At 37.0% G+C, this 25,239-nt stretch overlaps 1 protein-coding gene across 1 annotated transcript in view; it reads right to left on the bottom strand.

The window, feature by feature from the left end:
- SPATS2 (spermatogenesis associated serine rich 2) overlaps positions 1 to 25,239 on the bottom strand; it is a 134,728-nt gene that overhangs the window by 18,159 nt on the left and 91,330 nt on the right. The window contains exons 4-8 of the mRNA XM_079715497.1: positions 20,467 to 20,575; positions 19,287 to 19,336; positions 7,537 to 7,798; positions 6,143 to 6,322; positions 3,554 to 3,689 (exon numbers count right to left, since the gene is read on the bottom strand). Coding sequence (XP_079571623.1) covers positions 3,554 to 3,689; positions 6,143 to 6,322; positions 7,537 to 7,798; positions 19,287 to 19,336; positions 20,467 to 20,575 — 737 coding nt within the window. The remainder of the gene's footprint in view (positions 1 to 3,553; positions 3,690 to 6,142; positions 6,323 to 7,536; positions 7,799 to 19,286; positions 19,337 to 20,466; positions 20,576 to 25,239) is intronic.

The following is a 25,239-nucleotide window of genomic DNA, read 5'->3' as shown; positions in this document are numbered from 1 at the left end:
TTGGCATTTTTCACCAACACATATTATGACAACTGTCTGAAGTAGTTTACACACTCCAGCTTCATGTTCTACTTCATACCCTACTCCTTAACAGCCTTAAACTTGTCAGCTAGGAGCTCCAACAATGTGTCAGACAAATTTTATTAATTAACAAGAAAAGTAAACCTGGGTCTAGAGATGATTATTACTGGATCACCAATAAGAACAGATTTGACGTTTTACATCCTGGGAAGCCTCTGCTTTTACCTTCCCACAGGTAAATGTCAGCTTTCATTTGGCGTCGATGTGAAAGCAGTTATCAGCATAATTCCCCTAGTGCCCCGTCAGGTGTAATGTAATCTTACTGTTGCATATTTGTTAGAACGCTTTTCTTTTATACTGTAACCAACACAAAAAATGGCTTCCTAAGTGACATTAACTCCAAGCTCTGGTTCAGTGCCAAAGGGAGTTAGCTCACTTGCCAATTATACCTTGAAGTAGAAACTACAGGGGCATTGAAATAAGCCAGTTTAAAAACCCAATCATCCAGAGAGAAGGCTTTACACCAGCAGGAAAGGGCAGGTAATGTCTTTCCTCAAGTTAAATTGACCTGGTTTCTATGCCTGCTAATCAATCCTAAATACACAGTTTCTAGGCAGGAAACCATTTCATTTGTCATTTATTAAAGGAGGCTCCCCCTGACTGGGTTCCAAGTCAACAAGGACTCACAAATCTCTCTCCCGGAACTGTATTTCCTGGTTCAGGCTGGTTCTGAATGGAATCAGATCCTGTGGCTAAGTAATCAGTAAACTAAATAATCATGGAGACCGGAGGTTTGTCAAGGCAAAGTTGTGATGCTCTACTCTTAGCTCTTTATTCTTTTCTTGAGCCAACAATATCTGATATGATAATAATCCAGAGCAAAGGGCATGGGGCTTTCTCCCAGAGGGTCAGAAAGAGGAGAAATCAGTTACCTAGAAAAATTTCCAGGGGAAGTTAGACTTTATTAAAGGTGAATTTTGGAGAATTGGTTGGATTTAGATAAGCAGAAAATATAGGAGAGCATTATTAGGCTGGAAAAGTGGCCTTAACTAGTATATGGAAGAGGAAATGTGTACGTTAAGTTTTGAGATGAGTAATCTGGCTAGAGCAAAAATGTATAGAAGAAAAACAGAAGATATGACATTGAATTTCTAGCTATAAAACCTGAAAGGGGAAGCTTGGGATTTAGGACAAAGCATGGGTAGACTAGCAGATGAATTATCTATCCTAAAAGTACTTTTTGGTTCATGGACCACTCTACACTTTGCAAATGATAAAAGCAGTGGTCAGCAACTTTTTGGAGGCTTTATTCTACATCTTCGTTAATTCACTCCCTTCTTCAATTCCACAAAACAGGAGGACTGAGGCTACCCACACTCCCTCTATCTTTTGTCTGCTGTGGCATGAAGTGACCAGACTAAGTTTGTGAACAGAGACATGGCTGAATACGACCTCAGGAAACAGCCCATAGACAGGCAAGAAAACGGATGGATGGGTGGGAGGAAGAGTGGTGTAGGTCCTCCCTATTCGTGAAAACGTCCTCTCACATTTCAGATCCATGCAAGTCTTACAAGTAAGCAGAATGGACAGTCTTAAATCCCCAAATATCAGCCTAGCTGCTTGTCTTCCTATCATTTTACTTAATTTGGTCCTTAGGGCTTTTCCATTTTCAAAAAAGTCCCTTATAAAATGCAAATACCCCCCCCCAAAAGGAGTTATGGTTTAAAAATTAGTTATCACTTTACTATCTAATAGTTAAAACAGCTTCAGTGTTCCATAAAAAAATTAGAATATATTTCTCCTCCCAACAATTCTATAATCTATAATCAAATATATTCGATAAATAGCTCCCTCTTGTAAATTCACAATGCAGATTAGCACTGAAAAGGCATTAAGAAGCCCAATAGTAAAAAAAAATTTAAGTATTTTCAAACCTCTTTAACTACTAAACCCTATTTCCCCTACAGAACACATATATTTTAAGATAGAATTTTCAGAATGGGAGAAAATATTTGCAAATGAAGCAACTGACAAAGGATTAATCTCCAAAATTTATAAGCAGCTCATGCAGCTCAATAGCAAAAAAACAAACAACCCAATCCAAAAATGGGCAGAAGACCTAAATAGACATTTCTCCAAAGAAGATATACAGACTGCCAACAAACACATGAAAGAATGCTCAACATCATTAATCATTAGAGAAATGCAAATCAAAACTACAATGAGATATCATCTCACACTGGTCAGAATGGCCATCATCAAAAAATCTAGAAACAATAAATGCTGGAGAGGGTGTGGAGAAAAGGGAGCCTTCTTGCACTGCTGGTGGGAATGTGAATTGGTACAGTCACTATGGAGAACAGTATGGAGGTTCCTTAAAAAACTACAAATAGAACTACCATATGACCCAGCAATCCCACTACTAGGCATATACCCTGAGAAAACCATAATTCAAAAAGACATGTACCAAAATGTTCATTGCAGGTCTATTCACAATAGCCAGGACATGGAAACAACCTAAGTGTCCATCATTGGATGAATGGATAAAGAAGATGTGGCACATATATACAATGGAATATTACTCAGCCATAAAAAGAAACGAAATTGAGCTATTTGTAATGAGGTGGATAGACCTAGAGTCTGTCATACAGAGTGAAGTAAGTCAGAAAGAAAAAGACAAATACCGTATGCTAACACATATATATGGAATTTAAGGAAAAAAAATGTGATGAAGAACCTAGGGGTAAAACAGGAATAAAGACACAGACCTACTTGAGAATGGACTTGAGGATATGAGGAGGGGGAAGGGTTAGCTGTGACAAAGCGAGAGAGAGAGAGGCATGGACATATATACACTACCAAACGTAAGGTAGATAGATAGTGGGAAGCAGCCGCATAGCACAGGGAGATCAGCTCGGTGCTTTGTGACCGCCTGGAGGGGTGGGATAGGGAGGGTGGGAGAGAGGGAAACGCAAGAGGGAAGGGATATGGGAACAGATGTATATGTATGACTGATTCACTTTGTTATAAAGCAGAAACTAAAAAAAAAAAAAAAAAGAATTTTTAAAAAACACAAAATTAAAATAAATCAATGATTAATAATAGGGCACAAAAGAGACCATTAGGGTGGGGTGCATTAGGAAAACAAAGACATCTTTTCTACTTTATAACTTTGTTCAAAAACATCATGTCATTGGTTACAGATTCCTGGTTTAACAGACAGACCCTAATGTAAGGATGCACAACCTACTCTTTAATTATTTGTCCCTTTCCGAACAATGTTAATATTAATTTAGGCCCATTCCTACCTAAAGCATTATGAGTTCTCTCTACCACTCATTCCCACACTGTGACCACAAATAGAATGAAGCAGAAAGCTAAATATAGCATAGGATTTTTAAGTCTTTCTCCACTATGTAGAGTAGTTAAGAGTTAGGAATTAAAGAATTTGGTGAATGATTAACCATCTTTTATAAATGATCATTTTTTATCAATGATCAATGCTACTGATATCAAAAGCAACTCAACTTACCAGCTCTGCAATTCAGCAAAAGCTTGTTTCATTTTCTTAATGGAAGCATCCATCTCTTCTTTAACTACAACTCGATATCGTGCAAGAGACACTGTGCAGCGCTGGAGGTCTTTCACAGATTTTTCAATATTAGAACCTTGAAAAAACCCCAATATAAAAAGGAGCACAGGTGACTTGAAAGCTGGATCTGAACACCTAAGCATGTAACGTAACAAATGTCACGTGGACTAAGAATACTTCCTAAATGGCCACACTCCTCAACAAAAAACTAATGTTTTCATAGATTTTTTTTTAAAATAAGTATTGTGGCCAAGATGGAGTAATAGGAATTGGATTTACCCTCCTGAAGTTTAAAAAACTTCAGACACACACAAAATATATGAAACAATGGTTTTCAGACAATGAACAATAGGCAGTACTTCTCACCCACTACCCCCCAACCCCCTGCGAAGAAAACAGACACAAAAGAAGTGAGGACTATGACTGTCCCAACTTACTGCCATAAGAGAGCTTCCAGGCTGCAATGCAAGGAGGAGAAATCCTAAACTGAGCCTGGAAGTCTTCCTGAATTGAGGGGACAGAGTTGAGAATTCAATGAGGCCAAGGTGGCTAGAATTCTCAGGGCAGAACACTGGAGAGGAGAAAGCTACACAAAAATGAAAAAAATTGTACAAAGATCTACAGAGGATTCTGAGTGCATGGGTGCGCAGAAACTACCCGAAACAGGGAAAAGAACCACTGGAAAGCAGCAGGGGGAATAATCCTCAGAGCTTACCCAGACCAGGAGTAGTTCATGTTCATACCAGCCAGAGTGGGGCACCAGGTAGAGTACTTAGAAGGGTACTGCCTCAGTAATTAGCTCTAGACTAAAGGCTGCTCTATTTCCATCTAACAAAGCTTAAAAAAGCAAGCTTCAGATTGTTTCCAAATAACAGTCCCAGAATAAATCACAAGAATATTTAAAGAAATACAAAAATATCTAGCAATCAACAAAGAGAAATTCACAATGTCTGGCATCCAATAAAAAATTACTAGAGGCAGAAAAATATGACTGATCCATAATGAAGAGAAAAATCAATGAATAGAAACAGGTGCAGAAATGACACAGATGTAGAATCAAGTAGGTAAGGACATCAAAACAGCTAATATAATCAGATACCATATGTTCAAGAAGGTAGAGGAAAAGCATAAGCATGTTAAGGAGAGACATGGAAGATATTTAAAAAGACCCCAACTGAACCTCTAGAGATGAAAAAAAAAAAAAAAACACACAATGTCTGAGATGAAAAATACACTGGATTGGATTAACAGCAGATTAAAAACTATTAAAGAAAAAAAGATTAATAAATTTGAAGACGTCAATTTTAGAAACTATCCAAAATGAAATGAAACACAGAGAGAAAAAGACTAAAAGAAAACCTATGTCAGTAGGTACCAAATTTTCAAAACTCTCTAAATAACAGGATTTAGTAGAATATAATTCACCATGTAGACATTACAAAATTGATAAAGTTCTCTCTCAGTAGTACAGTTTGAAGCATTATATGTGGGTAAGCCAACACTGTAGATAAAGATGAAATATATTTACCTACCCAACACATTTTAACCAGTTTCTGAGAGTTCTGTTAACCTTTTTATATTCACCAATGTCAAAATTATTACAACTGGTAGTTGGAATAACTGATCTAACAAATTTATAATGTGCCAAGATACAGATTTTCAATTTTTTATTTAAATCCTTCCTCATCTCAACTTGATTTCTTTAAAATCTACCTAAAAGCTTTCAAGCCCTGTGCCTTTATTTTTGCTTGACTAAATAGTCTCAGACTTGCCTTTCTGCACCAAGTTGAGGACTATATTAGAAAGATGAAAAAGGAGAGCTTCGCTAATTAAATTTGGCTCATGTGGAATAAATAATTCAATAAAGAGCTACAGGTTACAAGTGTCTTTTACATTTCTCTGTTTCATTTGTTCAGGTGAGTGAACTGCCATGCTTAGATGTATGGCAGAAGGGCTATTATCTCAATCTGTTTAATTATTGGCTGATTATTTAAATAACTATTATAGTTTAAAAGAAAAGCAAATGGCTACCATCAGTCAATGCTAAGTAAATGCTTAAGAGAAAATGACCTTGTTTAAAGCTATAGTCTTACAGGTATCAGTAAGAGCATGAAGTTGTGAAGAGACATTAAAATATTTCTTCAAAGTGTCATTTCAGAGATGGCAGAGCTTTTTACTGTTGAGTCAACCAGGAGATAAAAGTGAAGGAAATAGCACAGAAATGTTGCAGTAAAGCAAATAAAACAAACAGGTTAATGTTAGCAGAAAAGTCATGCTGGCATCCTTGACTTTCACTCACAAAAACGATCCCCATTATTGTAGCAAGACTGTAGAGCATCTAAACTACTATCAGACTCCAACTGTGTACACAAAATGGGGAAAGGGTGGATAGACACTGCCTGGAAAACAGAAAAATTATTACCTGCTGCCCATTCTGAAACCTTACCTATGAGAACAAAGATAATTTGCCCTCTTTAGCTAAAAACACAGATTTTATTGTTTTCTCTCAAAGGAAGCCCTCTGATTTACCTAGCTTTTTGTTGGTGGAAGAGAGTGGAACATCTTCCATTCCTAGATTTGAAAGCTGAGGTCCTATGGTAGGTCTTGAGTGAGATTTGGCAGCATTTCTATTCTGTTGAGAATTCTGAGCAGAGTGCACAGTCAAAGACCTGGACTCAAAATCAGAGACACCATTCTCCAGCATGGATCCTGTCAAAGGAAGCGGCCAGTATATTAGAGCACAATTTAGGGGTAAATCAAGCAGTCTTAAATATACACAAAGAAAAAAGGTAAAAATGTGCCAAAACGATGCCTCTTTAAAGGTTGTGAACAGAATCAACTGACAAAATAGAACAAAGAGCAGAGTCAGTGAGGCTATGAGTATCATCTGGCTTAGCCCTAAAAGGCATCCTAATTGAAGAGGAGGATTCTTTGTTAACCCATCTCCAGATAGGCTAGCTCATTCCCTGTACCTTGGTAACTTCCTTGTAGTTCTGGGCACAAGGAAGTGAAGAGAGTCAATATCACCACCTTCTGACAAGCTTCTGTAAGTTATGTCGAGGAAAAGATTTTTACAGTGTCCCAGGGAAAGAAGAGTTTTAAAAGCTTTAGGGAATAGAAAGGGCAAAGAGTTAGGAAATGAGAGGAAAGCTAGTTCAGAAAAAAATGAAAGCCATTGACTATCTTTGGTTTGCTTGAGGTGCTATGTTTTTCTCTAAGTCTTTGTGTGGGTGTGCGTGTGAACTAATCAATAAAAGAACATCTGAAAAGTACAGCATAATTTTAAAATTGGCATTACATTTATAAAGCCAGCAGCAACAGAGCAAGGGGAACTGGATTAACAAACAAGTAATTTAAAAGCCTATCTTAAAAAATATATTTCCAATATCTTCCCAGCACTCATCAAAATGGTTAATGAAACAAAATGTACAAGATACCTGAATTTACAAATAAAACTAACCTTAATTCTTTACTAAAAAACAAATGTGGGACTAAAAAAACCAACAGTCTACTTCTAATGAAAGCCATGGGATTACAGTTATGCTTATATATTCCTCATTGTTGGGTATTAGAATAATAATATCAACATCAACTCATCATCATCATTTTCCTTAATAAGTGTGAAATTAAAAAAACATCTTAAGATCATGTTCTGTAACCTCTAAGTACTACGGGACTATTGAATTAGAAGATTTCCATAAGGCTGATTTAGACTAAAATTAAAATATGAGACAATGGAACAAGAATTATATTTTTCTAGGCCTTTGATAATTACAAAATGTGACTCTTTCACATAAGAGGTAACAAAACTAAAAAGTAAAAGACTAACTAGATTTAATTTATTGATTGGTTTCTCAACCAGGAAGCCCCTGTATTTTTCAATAGAATGGAACTTTTCAAAGACCTGTTGTTAATATACTCACCTGTTCTATCCAGCATATCTTGTGTGGCAGACTCAGGATCCTCCAGTTCTCTGGCATCTACTGAAAGTGCCTCCATACCTTCACTGAGTGAGTCCACAGACTCAGTATCATTGATGGCACTGTTGACATGGTAACCATTAATACCACCTTTCTCTGAGGAAGGCGCAGACTGTTCCTCTTGAATGGAAACCAGTTTACTGGAATCTGGGATACTGTTACTTGGTTCTGCTGCAGGTTTTGGTTTGCTTTTCTTCTTTTTGTTCTAATGGTTATTAAAGATTTGAAAAAAAGAAAAGAAAAAGAACATCCCCCACAATCCAGAGAGGTAACTCCAGCTGCCCAAAGGCAACCAATGTTACCAACTTCTCATTTGCTCTTCCAGAAACTGAACACATTTTTGTATATGTTCAAGTACTGACTAACATAACTATGTAAGATACTTTGGATAAACTCAAACACATAAAAATAAAATATTAAAGCATGGCAAAACCCAATATAAGAAAGATCAAAAGATAAATTAAAAATGTGGAAAAAAATGTAATATATACAAAGAGCTAAATATAAAGAGAGAGCTCTAACAAAAAACAAACAAAACAATAACCCGACAGAAAAAGTGGTGTAGGATATAAACATATGGAATGAAGTGAAACTTCAGTCTAATAAAGACAAATTAAATCTGCACTGCAGAGGATGCTGCATCAGAAATCTGTCTCCCCACCTAGACAACAATTACACTGGCAGAATCTGTCTAACTATTTTGGAGTATGTTGAAGGCTTATAATTTCCAGGAGAAGACTTGGATGATAAATTGTGGTTAATTTCAGGCAATTTCAGTTCTGAGCTCAGTAGCAGATACTCACCCCCCACCCCCAGCTAGGGAACAGGCAGCTGTGCACCTGTTCTTGGAACAGCTGGCACGTAGCTTGCTGAAGCGAGGGCAGTCAAAAAGGAACCTGTCCTTCAAATATCTGGGATCCGTGTTGTGATTACTGACTGCTGCTTTTGATTACAAAGGTAGAGACAAAGAGGAAGGCAACCACTGTTGTATCTCCTCCCACTGTTGCAAGCCGCTCCCCCTCTGGCTGAAGTGACCTTCAGGGGAATTAAATGGGTGGTCCCCTTCCTCCCCACTTCATTTTTCTTTAGTCCCTTTTGGAAGCCGGACATCAAAGACTAGGACGTTCAAAAACAACTGCATAGGGCTTCCCTGGTGGCGCAGTGGTTGAGAGTCCGCCTGCTGATGCAGGGGACACGGGTTCGTGCCCCGGTCAGGGAGGATCCCACATGCCGTGGAATGGCTGGGCCTGTGAGCCGTGGCCGCTAGGCCTGCGCGTCCGGAGCCTGTGCTCCGCAACGGGAGAGGCCGCAGCAGTGAGAGGCCCGCGTACCACAAAAAAACAAAAAAACAAAAAAACCCCCAAAAAACAACTGCATATATAGAAAAAATTTCAAACTAACCAATGCATGCCCAGGGAAAAGCTTAGAAAAGACCTGAGAAGACCTTAAGTTTACACCTTAGGCTGACCCTTGGTTCAGAGACAGCTTACAACAATTTAAAAATATAATAATAACAAAAACCAGCAAATCTGGAGAAAGGGGGAAAATGTGACTTACAGAGTGATCAAATTATTAGATTCAAATGTCTAGTTTTCAACAAAAAAATCACAAGGCACACAAAGAAACAAGAAAGTGTGGCCAATACAAAGGAAAAAAATAAATCAACAGAAACTTTCCCTAAAAAAGACCCGTTGGGAGATATATTAAAGAATTTATTTATTTTTTCATCCAAAGATTCACTTTAATTATGTAAACTTCGATTCGTAATATGTTCCTAAGCTAGCAGTTTCTGTAAGGAGAATTTTTTTTCCTCAAATGCCTAGTGCATTTTTTGTTTTGTTTTTGTTTTTAATTTAAAGACTTTAAAACAACAGTCTTAAAGATGCTCAAAGAAATAAAGGATGATGTGGGAAAAGTCAAGAAAACAAAGTATGAACAAAATGGAAATATTAGAAAACCTAAAAAGAAATCAAAAAAGAAATTCTGGAGCTGAAGAGCATGATAACTTAAATTTTTAAAAAATCACTAAAGGGATTCAAAGGCAGAAGAAAGAATCAGGGAATTTGAAGATAGCACAATTGAAATTATTGAGTCTGAGGAAGAGAAAGAAAAGACTGAAGAAAAGTGAACAGAGCCTAAGGGACTTGTGGGGCTCCATCAAACAAACCAACATAGCGTGTAAACTGGTGAAGGGGAGGAGGGAAAGGGAAGAATGTTTGAAGAAATAATGGCTGAAAACTTCCCAAATCTGGTGAAAGACATGACTATAAACATCCAAGAAGCTTAATGAACTCCAAGAGACAGTGAGACACACTGTAATCAAACTTTCAAAAGACAAAAAGAGAATCTTGAAAGCAACAGAGAAGCTACTTGTCACACATAAGAGATCATCAGTGAGATTATGAGCAGATTTCTCATCAGAAACTTTGGAGGCCAGAAGGCAGATATAATCAAAGTGCTAAAAAAAAAAAAAACACCTGTCAACAAGAATCCTATATGTGGTAAAACTGTCTTGCAAAACTGAGAGGTAAATTAAGACATTTCCAGATAAACAAAAGCTGAGGGAGCTCGTAACCACCAGACCTGCCCTGCCGGAAATGCTCAAGGGAGTCCTGTAACATGAAATGAAAGAACACTAGATGGTAATTTGAAGGCATATGGAGAAATAAAGAACTTGATAAAGGTAAAATACGTGAGCAATTACAAAAGCTAGTATTATTGTAACAATGTTTTGTAACTGTACTTTTTGTTTTCTACATGATTTAAAAGTTTAATACATTAAAAAAAAAACCAACTATCAGTCTAAAACCTAATATTATCGCAACTTTGGTTTGTAACTCCAGATCTTGTTCTCTACATAATTTAAGAGACGAATGCATTTAAAAGAAGTATTAGTTTATATTTTTGGGCACACAATGTATAAAGATGTAATTTTGTGACATCAACAGCCAAAAAGGGTGGGGATGGAGCTGTAAAGGAGCAAAAATTTTGTATGTTATTGAAGTTAAGTTGGTATAAATTCAATTAGATTGTTATAACTCTAGGATATTAAATTGAGTCCCCATGGTAACCATAAAGAAAATAGCTACAGCTTATACACAAAAGGAAACGAGACAGAAATTTAACCATTTCATTACAAAAAATTGATTAAACACACAAAAATACAGTAATGTAGAAAATGAGGGACAAAAAATCTAAAATCATTGAAAACAAATAGCATAATGAAAGAAGTCCCTCCTTATCAGTCATTACTTTAAATGCAAATGGATTAAACTCTACTGAAAGACTGAGAATGGCAGAATGGATAAATACACACTATCTAACTATAAGCTGTCTACAAGAGGCTCACTTTATATTCAAAATCACAAATAGATTGAAAGTGAAAGAATGGAAAAATACATTCCATGCAAATAGCAACCAAAAGAGAGCAGGGATGGCTGGAGTAATATCAGACAAAAACAGACTTTAAATAAAAAAAGCTTACAAGAGACAAAGAAAGCCATTACACATTAATAAAAAGTTCAATACAGAAAGAAAATTTAACAATTAGAAACATTTATCCACCTGACAGACCCAGACCATCAAAATATATGGTGCAGGGACTTCCCTGGTGGTCCAGTGGTAAAGAATCTGCCTTGCAATGCAGGGAACGCGGGTTCAATCCCTGGTCAGAGAACTAAGATCCCACATGCTGCGGGGCCACTAAGCCCATGAGCCACAACTACTGAGCTTGTGTGTCTCAACTAGAGAGCCTGCGTGCTGCAAACTACAGAACCCATGCACTCTGGAACCCGCATGCCACAACTACAGAGCCCACCCACCCAGCCTGCATGCCACAACTAGAGAAGAGAAAACCCGCACACCACAACTAGAGAGAAGCCTGCGCACCACAATGAAAGATCCTGCATGCCTCAACAAAGATCCCACGTGCTGCAACTAAGACCTGATGCAGCCAAAAATAAGTAAGTAAATAAATAAATAATAAATCTTTAAAAAATTATATATATGGAGCAAGAACTGACAGAATTGAAGGAAGAAACAGACAGTTCTACAATAATACTTGGAGACTTCAATACCCTACTCACAGTAATGGACAGAATAACTAGACAGAAGATAAGTAAAGAAATAAAGGATTTAAAGAATGCAACAGACCCACTAAATCTAACAGAAGTATACAGAACACTCTACCTAACAACAATAGAATACATATTCTTTGCAAGTTCACATGTGACATTTTCCAGGATAGATGATATGCTGGGGAACAAAAGAAGTCTCAATAGATTTTAAAAGATAGGTATCATACAAAGTGTCTTCTCTGACCACAATGGGATAAAGTTAGAAATCAATAACAGAAGGAAAACTTGAAAATCTACGATATTATGAAAATCTACGATATTATGAAAATTAAACAACACATTTTAAAATAATGACTGGATCAAAGAAGAAATAACAAGGGCAATTAGAAAATACTTAGAGATAAATGAAAATGAAAATACAATATACCAAAACTTACAAGCGGTGCTAAGGAAGAAATTTACAAATGCTTACATTAAAAACTAAGATCTCTTGGGGCTTCCCTGGTGGCGCAGTGGTTGGGAGTCCGCCTGCCGATGCAGGGCACGTGGGTTCGTGCCCCGGTCTGGGAAGATCCCACATGCTGCAGAGCGGCTGGGCCCATAAGCCATGGCTGCTGAGCCTGCACGTCCGGAGCCTGTGCTCCGCAACGGGAGAGGCCACAACAGTGAGAGGCCCGCATACCGCAAAAAAAAAAAAAAACCCAAAAAACAAAACAAACAAACAAAAAGACTAAGATCTCGGGCTTCCCTGGTGGCGCAGTGGTTGAGAGTCCGCCTGCCAATGCAGGGGACGGGGGTTCGTGTCCCGGTCCGGGAAGATCCCACATGCCGCAGAGAGGCTGGGCCCGTGAGCCATGGCCACTGAGCCTGTGCGTCCGGAGCCTGTGCTCCGCAACGGGAGAGGCCACAACAGTGAGAGGCCCGCGTACAGCAAAAAGAAAAAAAAAAGCAATATCCCTTATGAACATTGATGCAAAAATTCTCAACAAAACAGTACCAAACCAAATTCAGCAGCATACTAAAAGGATTATACACCATAACCAAGTAGGATTTATTCCTTGAACACAAGAATGGTTCAACTTAAGGAAATCGATCAATGTAATACACCATATTAACAGAATAAAGGGAAAAAAACCCCACACGATCATCTTAATTGATACAGAAAAAATATGTGACAAAATTCAATACCTTCTCATGATAAAAACACTAAAAAATGGGGATTAGAAGAAAACTACTTCAACATAATAAAAGCCATATATGAAAACCCACAGTGAACAATGGTCAAAGACTAGAGCTTTTCCTCAAAGATCAGGAACAAGGTAAGAATGCCCACTTTTGCCACTTCTATTCCACAGAGTACTGAAAGTTATAGCCAGGGCAATTAGGAAAGAAAAAGAAATAAAAGACATCTAAGAGGGAAAGGAAAAAGTAAAATATGTTTGCAGATGATATGATCTTATATGCAGAAAACGCTAAAGATTACACACACACACAGACACACACACACACAGTTAGAACAAATAGATAAATTCAGCAAAGCAGCAGGATACAAAGTCAACACACAAAACTCAGTTGTACTTCTGGGGACTTCCCTCGTGGTCCAGTGGTTAAGAATCTACCTTTCAATGCAGGGGATGCGGGTTCAACCCCTGGTCAAGAAACTAAGATCCTAGATGCTGTGAGGCAACTAAGCCTGTGCACTGCAACTACTGAGCCCACACGCTCTGGAGCCCACGCACCACAACTAGAGAGAAGCCCGCACACCACAATGAAGAGCCTGTGTGCCTCAATGAAAGATCCCATGTGCTGCAACGAAGATCCTGCATGCCACAACTAAGACCCAATGCCGCCTAATAAATAAATGAATAAATAAATACTTAAAAATAAAAACATTTTCAAAACAAAAAAATAAAAAGTGGGGGAGGGACCAAAGAATAAAAAAAAATCAGTTGTACATCTATACATGAACTAACAATCTAAAAAGTAAATTACAAAATAAATCAATTTACAATAGCATCAAAATGAATAAAATACTTAGGAATTAACTTAACCCAAGGAAGTGAAAGACTTGTACAATGAAAACTATAAAACACTGTGGACAGAAATTAAAGAAGACATAAATAAATGGAAATGGAAACACATTACATGTTCATGAACTAGAAGACTTAATATTAAAATGTCAATACTACCCAAAGTGATCTACAGATTCAGTGCAATCCATATCAAAACCCCAATGATATTTTTTGCAGAAATAGAAAAACCCATCTTAAAATTCATATGGAATCTCAAGGGACCAAAACAATCTTGAAAAAGAGGACCTAGAGATTATCTACTAAGTGAAGTCATACAGAGAAGGACAAATATCATATGATATCTCTTATATGTGGAATCTAAAAAAATGATACAAATGAACTTATTTACAAAACAGAAACAGACTCACAGACATAGAAAACAAACTTATGGTCACCAAAGGGGAAAGGTGTGGGGAGTAGGGAGGGATAAATCAGAAGTTTGGGCTTAAAACATATACATGACTATATATAAAATAGATAACCAATAAGGACAGGGAAATATAGTCAATATCTTGTAATAACTTACAATTGAAAAGAATCTAAAAAAGTATATGTGTGTGTGTATAACTGAATCACTTTGCTATATGCCTGAAATTAACACAACACTGTAAATCAACTACATTTCAATAAAAATTTTTTAAGGAAAGAAAAAGAGGAACAAAACAGGAAGACTTACACAACTTGATTTCAAAACTTACTACAAAGCTGCAATAATCAAAACAGTGTAGTACTGACATAAAGACAGACATATAGGGACTTCCCTGGAGGTCCAGTGGTTAAGACTCTGCCCTTTCACTGTAGGGGGAGCGAGTTCGATCACTGATCAGAGAACTAAGATGCCACATGCCGCACAGCGTGGCCAAAAAACTTAAGAAAAGAAAAAAAAAAAAGACAAACATATAGACCAACGGAATAGAATAGAGAGCCCAGAAATAAACTCTCACATATATGCCTAAATGATTTTTTTTTTTTTTGGCGGTACGCGGGCCTCTCACTGTTGTGGCCTCTCCCATTGCAGAGCACAAGCTCCGGACGCGCAGGCTCAGCGGCCATAGCTCACGGGCCCAGACGCTCCGCGGCATGTGGGATCTTCCCAGACCGGGGCACGAACCCCTGTCCCCTGTATCGGCAGGCGGACTCTCAACCACTGAGCCACCAGGGAAGCCCTGCCTAAATGATTTTTGACAAGGGTGCCAAAACCACTCAATGGGAAAATGACAGTCTTTTCAACAAATAATGCTGGGAAAACTGGAATGTCCACGTGTAAAAGAATAAAGTTGGACCTTTACCTAAAACATTATACAAAAATTAACTCAAAATGGATCAAACATTTAAATGTAAGACCTAAAACAATAAAACTGTTAGAAGAAAATGATGTAGGACAAAAGCTTCACAATACTGGATTTGGCAATGATTTCTTGGATATGACATCAAAGGCACAGTTAACAAAAGAAAAAAACAGACAAATTGGACTTCATGAGAAAAAAGGCAACATACAGAATGTGAGAAAATATTTGCAAATCATATATCTAAGGGATTAATATCCAGATAATATAGAGAACTCTTAAAACTCAACAACAACAACAAAAACCACCTGATTAAAAAATAGGCAAAGGACTTGAATAGACATTTCTCCAAAGAAGATATACAAATGGTCAAACTCATGAAAATGCTCAATGTCACTAATCATAAGGGAAATGAAAATCAAAACTACAATGAGATATCACCTCATACTCATTAGAATGGCTATTATCAGAAAAAACAGAAAACAAGTGTTAGGCTGTTGATAAACTGGGACTCTTGTGTGCTGTTGGTAGGTATATAAAATGGTACAGCTGCTGTGGTTCCTCAAAAAATTAGAATTATCATATGATCCAACAATTCCGTTTTGGGCTATATACCCAAAAGACCTGAAAACAGGGTCTCAAGACATATTTGTACATCCATTTATTCACAACAGCTAAAACATGGAGGCAACCCAAGTGTCCACTGATGGTTGAATGGATAAACAAAATATGATACATACATACAATGGAATATTATTCAGCCTTTAAAAGGAAGGAAATTCTCTAATATGCTACAACATGGGTGAAACTTGAGAACATTATGCTAATTGAATAAGCTAGTCACAAAAAGACAATTACTGTATGATTTCACTTATATGAGTTATCTAAAGTAGTCAAAATTATAGAGACAGAAAGTAGAGTGGTGGTTGCCAGGGGCAGAAGGGAGGTGGGAATGAGAGTTACTTTTTAATAAGTATAGAGTTTCAGTTTTATAAAATGAAAGGAATTCTGGAGATGTACATTTGAAAGATGCTAAGAGTAGATCTTAAGAGTTTTCATCATGACAAAAAAAATATTTTTGATACCATTATGGTGCTGAATGTTAACTAGACTTATTGTGGTGATCATTTCACAATACATATAAATAGTGAATCATTATATTGTACACCTCAAACTAATATAATGTTATGTGTCAATTATACCTCAATTTTTTTTTTTTTTTTTTTTTTTTTTTTGCAGTACGCGGTCCTCTCACTGTTGTGGCCTCTCCCGTCGCGGAGCACAGGCTCCGGACGCGCAGGCTCAGTGGCCATGGCTCACGGGCCTAGCCACGCCACAGCATGTGGGATCTTCCCGGACCGGGGCACGAACCTGTGTCCCCTGCATTGGCAGGCGGACTCTCAACCACTGCGCCACCAGGGAAACCCCCTCAATTTTTTAAAATTAATTTTTATTGGAGTATAGTTGATTTACAAAGTTGTGTTCGTTTCTGCTGTACAGCAAAGTTAATCAGTTATACATATACATATATCTACTTTTTTTAGATTCTATTGCCATATAGGTCATTACAGAGTATTGAGTAGAGTTCCCTGTGCTATACAGTAGGTTCCTATTAGTTATTATTATTATTATTATTATTAATTTTTTTTTTTTGCGGTACGCGGGCCTCTCACTGTTGTGGCCTCTCCCATTGCGGAGCACAGGCTCCGGACGCGCAGGCTCAGCGGCCATGGCTCACGGGCCTAGCCGCTCCGCAGCATGTGGGATCTTCCCGGACCGGGGCACGAACCCGTGTCCCCTGCATTGGCAGGCGGACTCTCAACCACTGCGCCACCAGGGAAGCCCAGTTATCTATTTTATATATAGTAGTGTGTATATGTCAATCCGGTATGTTACCTCAATTTTTTTAAAAAAAGAAGTAAAATATAAACCATTCGTTGGCATATTAGTCCAGATATTGACTCAGAATAAAAGCCAAAAACAAAAACAAAAACAAAAAAGAAAAGGAGAGAGAGAGAGATCTGGAATGGTTAAGATGGTAAATTTTATGTGTATTTTATCACAGTAAAAAAACATTTGGAAAAAAACTGCACTACAATATCATTTTTTCAGCTATTGGATTAGCAAAGTTCAAAATGTTTCATAACACTGTAGGGTTGAGGGTATAAAGAAACAGGCATTTTCATATATCACTTGTGGGAGTGCAAAGTGGTACTCTCTCTATAGCAATCTGGTAATACTTATCAAAATTACAAATACATATACACTTTGACCCAGCAATTCCACTTCTAGGAGTTTATCCTAGGTGATACTAACACATGCAAAATGATATATGTACAATGTTATTCACTGAAGTATTGTTAATAATAGCAAAGGATTGCAAACAACCCAAATGTTGATCAATAAGGGAACGGTTAAGTAAGTTAAGGTACATCTAAACAGTAGGATGAGTATACATTCATAAAAAAACCACGAAAGCTCTTTATATATTGACATGGAATAATCTCCAAGATATATTACATGAAAAAGGAGCAAGCAAAAAGAAGAATATATATTCATATTTGCTTACATATATGTATAAAATATCCCATAAGATACATAAGAAATTGATAATACAGTTTGCCTCTGGTGTGTGGAACCAAATGGCTGGGAACTATCCCCAGGGATAAAGATATGTCAGTATATTTACTTTTATAGCTTTGAATTTTGAGCCACATGAATATATTACCTATGCAAATACTAAAGTTAAAACAAAAATCCTTTACCTTTTATTTTGTCAAACCACAGCTCTACTAGAAATACTTAATTCTATTTCTAAGGCTAGACTGACATGACTGAATTAATTTTACCCTAAACCCCTTTCATGGCCCTAACAGGAATACTACTGTAATGCTAGATATAATTTTTTCCTCTCCACAGCTCTCATATCTCTTTCTCTTAAATACTTTCTCCCCTGTGAACTGGCTAAGTTTTCATATCACTGTCCTATGTATATAATACCTGTCCCCGTAACTATTCATGGTCACATCCTATTGAACTAATCCCAGCAGTTAACTGAACTAGATTTGGGCGTTTGGGACTGCCAAACTGAAGCCATTTTTCTTTCTCCAAATTTTAAGAAATTTATGTCTCCAACACATACTTTTCCAGCTTCATGCATATCTCACATCACTAATAACCTATTCTCCTGGGCCAATAAATTAATAAGCTGCTGTTCTCCAGAACACACACTCACGTTAGGTGAAAGCAATGGGAAGAAGTTAAGCAAATATTCAAAGCTACAGGTATAGAGAGCTTCAGGGGAATCTGTAGTAGTATTAAGTTCTTCTTAGAAAAAATTCTCAAGGGTCATTGGGGTCAAGCCTGGTTTAATCAATACTTAACAGAACTCCTAATGACGTGATGTGGAGTCATCAAGAAAGTATTCCAGAACTCCAGCACTAACCTAATATAGACCCTAAAGAGATTTCATAGAGATACTTGATTGAAATTCACACTTCAAGCACTTCCTAAAGGAACCAGATTTAGAGTAAAGAGCTATGGGAAGCATTCTGAGGCCAGCTAGTATCCTTTGGGGAAAGCACTTTGGTTTTAAGTGGATACGGAGAACTAATATGTTAGACACTGTATTAAGTACTTGCATTTGTTAATATTATTTTCCTATTTTAGAGATAAGCAAACTAAGGCACACTAAGGTTAAACAATATTCCCAGGAAATAAAGCCAGTAGGTAGTGAAAAAGGATATAAATCCAGTTTTGACTGACTCCACAGCCCAAGTGCCTTCAGACCCCTCTGCATAGCTAATAGTAGCAAGGCCCCTCTTTAGGCTTTAAGCCAAAGCTCATTAGTATCAGAGATTACAACACAAGTGGTCTGACCTAAAAATCTGAACTATTTTAACTGACTTATGATATGAATTATGTTGAAAACCGCTGGACTAGATCACTTTCTCTAGAGGACCTCTGCTTTCCTTGACATGCTCTCTAGTTTCATCCCTGCCTAATATTAATATTAATAATATTAATACCCTCCACAATGGCACCATGGCAGAGTCATTCTGCTTCCTGCCTAAACTCACATGGAGGAGACTGTGTGGTATTCTATGTACATAGCTGTGTTTCAGTGTCATAGAAGAAAACTTTTCTTAACCAGGTAAACTGAAGATGCATATGTAAATCTTTCAAATATTTTTGCAGAGCTTAAATTTTTTAATAATACAAATATTGATATCACACTTCTAAATTTAATTCATTTTTACCTTTTTCTTGCCTGTTACTGTCCATTCTTTGAGTACTTCACTGGCACTACCTGTAAGAGAAACCAATTACATATTTTTCTCCTACCACATGCGTGCTCAAGCAGGAATTAGTGTCCCTGAATTTTGTAACTGCTGGAAAATCTCCAAAGTTCCCAATAGGAAAAGTTAAGGTTCAAGTCTCTAAGCTAATGTAATGAGATAATCATATCATGCTTACCTTTTAGAATACCTGCCCATTTAGATCCCCCTTCTCCATTCAATTTCCTCAGTGAGTTCTTCCAAGAAGAGACTAATGTAGCCTGACCATTTTAAAGATTCTTTTATTTATATATCTTTGACTGAATACAAAGATGACTGGTTTCAGCCCAAGTATGGTATCCTCCCTCCTCCAGAAGATTACACACCACCTTAGCTACACTGTTTCAGAGAGAACTGTATACTACCCTAGACCCAAATACTAACATTATAAAGAAAACAGATGAAGACGAAGAAAAACCTTACAGTATTTGGACATGTTTATTCTATACTGGTAAATTCAGGAAAATAGAAACAGGGAGACCTATTCTGATGTCGCTGTCACTGTTCAATGATGGATAGCTTTAGGCAGTTTTTCCCAAACAAGTTATGTGGAAAGAAGTTTGTAAAACACTCCTCAACTCTATAAATCAGAAGGTTTGGCTAAGCCTATCATTTTTTGTATGGTAGATAAGGACACTCAAACCCATATATTTGAATCACTTGCCAGAGCCAAACTAAATGGTACTGGAGCCTGAAAAAGAATGTTGAGTCCCTGAATCTGCCATCTGTGGCTGAGCTACTGGACCACTACTTTGTCATTGTTTCTTAAATTCTTATTAAACCCAACTCCAATCAAGTCCCTTATACCACTGGCCACCTAATTTCTTCTTAACTACCATTAGAGAACATTCTGAATAAAATGATGGAGTCTTCTCAGCTTGTCTCTTATTCCAGGTATTATATAGCTTATGAACGAATTACTTCTAGGGCTGAAATAGGGAGCTTTAAGAGATATCTTTAAAAATGGCATGGTATGTTATGTTATCATGGCGTCTGCTGTATCATCTATGAAACACCAGATTGCCAAATGAATGTTATAGAATGCTGAAGCAACTTCTATTTGAACAAATACAAACTTATAAAAACATTGAGCTAGGATTACCTTCCATGAATGCTTGTACTGTTTTGTCCACACAATTATCAAAGTGCTGCAAAACCAGGATAATTTCATTGTTACTCTTATTGGGAACTATTGCACGTACTGCATTTATCTGGAAAAGAAGACAAGTTCATTTACTTCTAATATCAATAGGTCAGTTGGAAACTGAGACCTAATAAAGAGAATAACAGAAAGGGTACCATTTCATTTTTAACAAGCTATATCACTCTTTAGCGTCAGTGTGAGTACATACAACCAACTCACTGGGAATGATTAATAGATGAGTGATAACAGTACATAAAAATTAATTTCAAAACTTAGAAAAGCAGGGCTTCCCTGGTGGCGCAGTGGTTGAGAGTCCGCCTGCCGATGCAGGGGACACGGGTTCGTGCCCCGGTCTGGGAAGATCCCACATGCCGCGGAGCGGCTGGGCCCGTGAGCCATGGCCGTTGAGCCTGTGCGTCCGGAGCCTGTGCTCCGCAAGGGGAGAGGCCACAACAGTGAGAGGCCCGCGTAACAAAACAAAACAAAACAAACAAACAAACAAAAACTTAGAAAAGTAGAACATTTCTAGAAACAGATCTGTGCCAGGGGATTTCACTGGTGGCACAGTGGTTAAGACACCACGCTCCCAATGCAGGGGGCCCAGGTTCGATCCCCGCTCAGGGAACTAGATCCCGCATGCTTGCTGCAACTAAGAGTTCGCATGTCACAACTAAGGAGACCGCATGCCACAACTAAGACCCAGTGCAACCTAATTAATTAATTAAAAAAGAAGATTTGTGCCAGATTTTATTTCAAGAAAGGGTGGTTTAATTTAGGTATCAGGTATTAATTTAGCATCAACATTTCCTCATTTTTAGCAAACTACAGAGAAAGGTGGGAAGTTTAACGAACCACCAACAATAACAGATTTTTTTTTTTTTTTCGGTACGTGGGCCTCTCACTGTTGTGGCCTCTCCTGTTGCGGAGCACAGGCTCCAGACGCGCAGCCTCAGTGGCCATGGCTCACGGGCCTAGCCGCTCTGCGGCATGTGGGATCTTCCCGGACCGGGGCACGAACCCGTGTCCCCTGCATTGGCAGGCGGACTCTCAACCACTGTGCTACCAGGGAAGCCCAACAATAACAGATTTTTGTATAGCATTTTTCAAAACATTTACTTCATATCATTTAATTGTATAATAATGCTTAAAGATAATTTAAATTATTATAAACTATTTCAGGCATATAAAACATAATGAACACTCACTATATTACAGCCAGTTTAATAAAATAAAATATATGCAACTGAAGTGCCCATGAAGTCTCTCCTAAATCCCATTTCCCTCCTCTCCACAGAGATCTCTACCTTGAATTTGGTGTTATTTTGATACATGTTTTTGTACTTTTATGATGTATGTATGTATCCACAGGTAATACATATTACTGTTTTACATTACATAGTATCATATCGTACATGTCTATATTCAATTTGCTTTTTCATGTAACAATTTTTTTTAGATTTATTTTTCACGTTGATAAATGCATCTTATTCATTTAACTGCTACATAGCATTTCCATTGTATGAATATAGCTAATTTATTCATTCTCCTGTTGATGGACATTTACGTTCTTTCCAATGTTTGGCTACTATGAAAAATGTTATAATAAATATTCCTATGCTTATTATGCTTACTTGCTGAATACTCAGTGCCTATGACAATGTTTAGCAAATTGTTTAAAAAAACAAAAAAAACAAAAAACAAAAGGGTCTTCTGTGAACAGTGAGAGGATGCCTCTATTGTGTATAACCACTAGTAGAATACCTGAACAGTAGGGCATCTATAATTTCATTAGAAATGCCAAATTTCCCTTTAAAACAGGGAATTCCAATTTTGTCAGTTATTCCTAAGGTATTTTATATCTTTTGAGATTAAAAATACTTTATAATAATTGCATATTCTGTTTTCATTTTTGTATATTGATTTTATATCCAGCTATTTTGATGACTTCATTATTCCTAATAATTTGTTGCTTTCTTGGTTTTTCTATGTAGACAACAGTATTGTCTATAAATAACAGCAGTTTTTTTTTCTTCTTTTCTAATCCTTATAATTTTCATTTCTTGTCTTACTGCACAATGTGAAATTGGTTATTTTTTCAAGAAGACCTGATTCTTTTTGGTAGAAAGTGGTAGTTAGAAACCAAGATCTAAGAGCTAGGTGTGTTTATTGCTACCAGGGAGTCATTATTTCTAGGTCCTTTCAGTGGATAGAGCTAGGAAATTTTGTTTCTTACAACATAAGTTCATATACAATAATAAAAGTTCAAATATAGTATTAAAAGGTTTGGTTTATTTTTGTTTTTTTTGTGTGCCATGTGGCTTGCAGGATCTTAGTTCCCCGACCAGGGATCAAACCCAGGCCCTCTGCAATGAAAGCGCAGAGTCCTAACCCCTGGACCGCCAGGGAATTCCCCAGCTATGCATTTAAAATTATGTATGTTATTTTTCATTCTGCATGTGTAAGCATTGTATATTAGAAATGTTTTCAGGGTATCTAGTCAGCCATACTGCTTGAAAAGGAAGTCCTTTTATAGACGAAGAGAAGTAAAGTATCTTGTTCAAGTAATTAGCAGAATCTGTATTAGAATCTAAGTCTTAGTACACTTGTTTTCATATCATTCTATACTTTTTTTGTTTCAGGCTTAATTGAAAAATGATAAGGTTTAAAACCACACAAATGGGAAGGTATATAATCTATAATACAAAGAGGGTAAATTTGTAATATACATTTTTGAAATGAGCAAAAAACTTAGCACTGATCACTAGAAAATGGGCTTCAGGCAAAAATAACAGATTCAATGATAAAGGTAAAATTCTGATAACTTAAAATGTGAAAGTGTTTATATTACTGAACCAATATATATCTATGACTCCATAATCAACAATATACTTTAAAAATAAGACCGAGAACACACATAAAGCTTTTTTTAAATGTTTTTCTCAGTATAGCTCATTAAGGGTTATATTACTAAAAACAACCTTTTCTTCCAAAGGTATATTACTTAGCAAATTTATTTCTCTTCTTGCTCTAAAGTCTCCTGGACTTGAAAATCCTCTTCAAGTGAAAGGGTAGATACTGGGACTTCCCTGGTGGTCCAGTGGTTAAGACACCACGCTCCCAGTGCAGGGGGCCCGGGTTTGATCCCTGGGCAGGGAACTAGATCCCACATGCATGCTGCAACTAAGAGTCCGCATGCTGCAACTAAAAGACCCCATGTGCCGCAACGAAGATCCCACGTGCTGCAACTAAGACCCGGCATGGCCAAATAAATAAATAAAAATAAAAAAATAAAAATTGGGTTGTCTTAAAAAAAAAAAAAAGGGAAGATCCTACTCAGATTGTTCTTTAAAGAATGTTGCTAAATGAGATACACACTTAGTCATATAAATATTGTTATAATATTAATTAATTAATATTAAGATGTCTTCAAGAGAATTTAGAATAAATATATGTATATGTATACATGCAAAGCAAATTGCACGTATAGGCTCTGATTCCTCAAAACCTTCATGGTGGTTACTCTCTGATATACAGTGGCATTCATACAGTTTTGTTCTTAAAATTTCACTTTCTTATCATAAAGATCAGATCAGAAATAAATGAAAAAGAAATGAAGGAAACGATAGCAAAGATCAACCAAACTAAAAGCTGGTTCTTTGAGAAGATAAACAAAATTGACAAACCATTAGCCAGACTCATCAAGAAAAGAAGGGAGAAGACTCAAATCAGTAGAATTAGAAATGAAAAAGGAGAAGTAACAACTGACACTGCAGAAATACAAAAGATCATGAGAGATTACTATAAGCAACTCTATGCCAATAAAATGGACAACCTGGAAGAAATGGACAAATTCTTAGAAATGCACAACCTACCAAGACTGACTCAGGAAGAAATAGAAAATATGAATAGACCAATCACAAGCACTGAAATTGAAACTGTGATTAAAAATCTTCCATCAAACAAAAGTCCAGGACCAGATGGCTTCACAGGCGAATTCTATCAAACATTTAGAGAAGAGCTAACACCCATCCTTCTAAAACTCTTCCAAACAATATCAGAGGAAGGAACACTCCCAAACTCATTCTACGAGGCCACCATCACCTTGATACCAAAACCAGGCAAGGATGTCACAAACAAAGAAAACTACAGGCCAATATCACTGATGAACATAGATGCAAAAATCCTCAACAAAATACTAGCAAACAGAATCCAACAGCACATTAAAAGGATCATACACCATGATCAAGTGGGGTTTATTCCAGGAATGCAAGGATTCTTCAATATACGCAAATCAATCAATGTGATACACCATATTAACAAGTTGAAGGAGAAAAACCATATGATCATCTCAATAGATGCAGAGAAAGCTTTCGACAAAATTCAACACCCATTTATGATAAAAACCCTGCAGAAAGTAGGCATAGAGGGAACTTTCCTCAACATAATAAAGGCCATATATGACAAACCCACAGCCAACATTGTCCTCAATGGTGAAAAACTGAAACCATTTCCACTAAGATCAGGAACAAGACAAGGCTGCCCACTCTCACCACTCTTATTCAACATAGTTTTGGAAGTTTTAGCCACAGCAATCAGAGAAGAAAAGGAAATAAAAGGAATCCAAATTGGAAAAGAAGAAGTAAAGCTGTCACTGTTTGCAGATGACATGATACTATACATAGAGAATCCTAAAGATGCTACCGAAAAACTACTAGAGCTAATCAATGAATT

The sequence above is a fragment of the Hyperoodon ampullatus genome (assembly GCF_949752795.1).
Source record: "Hyperoodon ampullatus genome assembly, chromosome: 11".
Taxonomy (NCBI): Eukaryota; Metazoa; Chordata; class Mammalia; order Artiodactyla; family Ziphiidae; genus Hyperoodon; species Hyperoodon ampullatus.
This window is presented reverse-complemented; position numbering and strand designations above follow the sequence as displayed.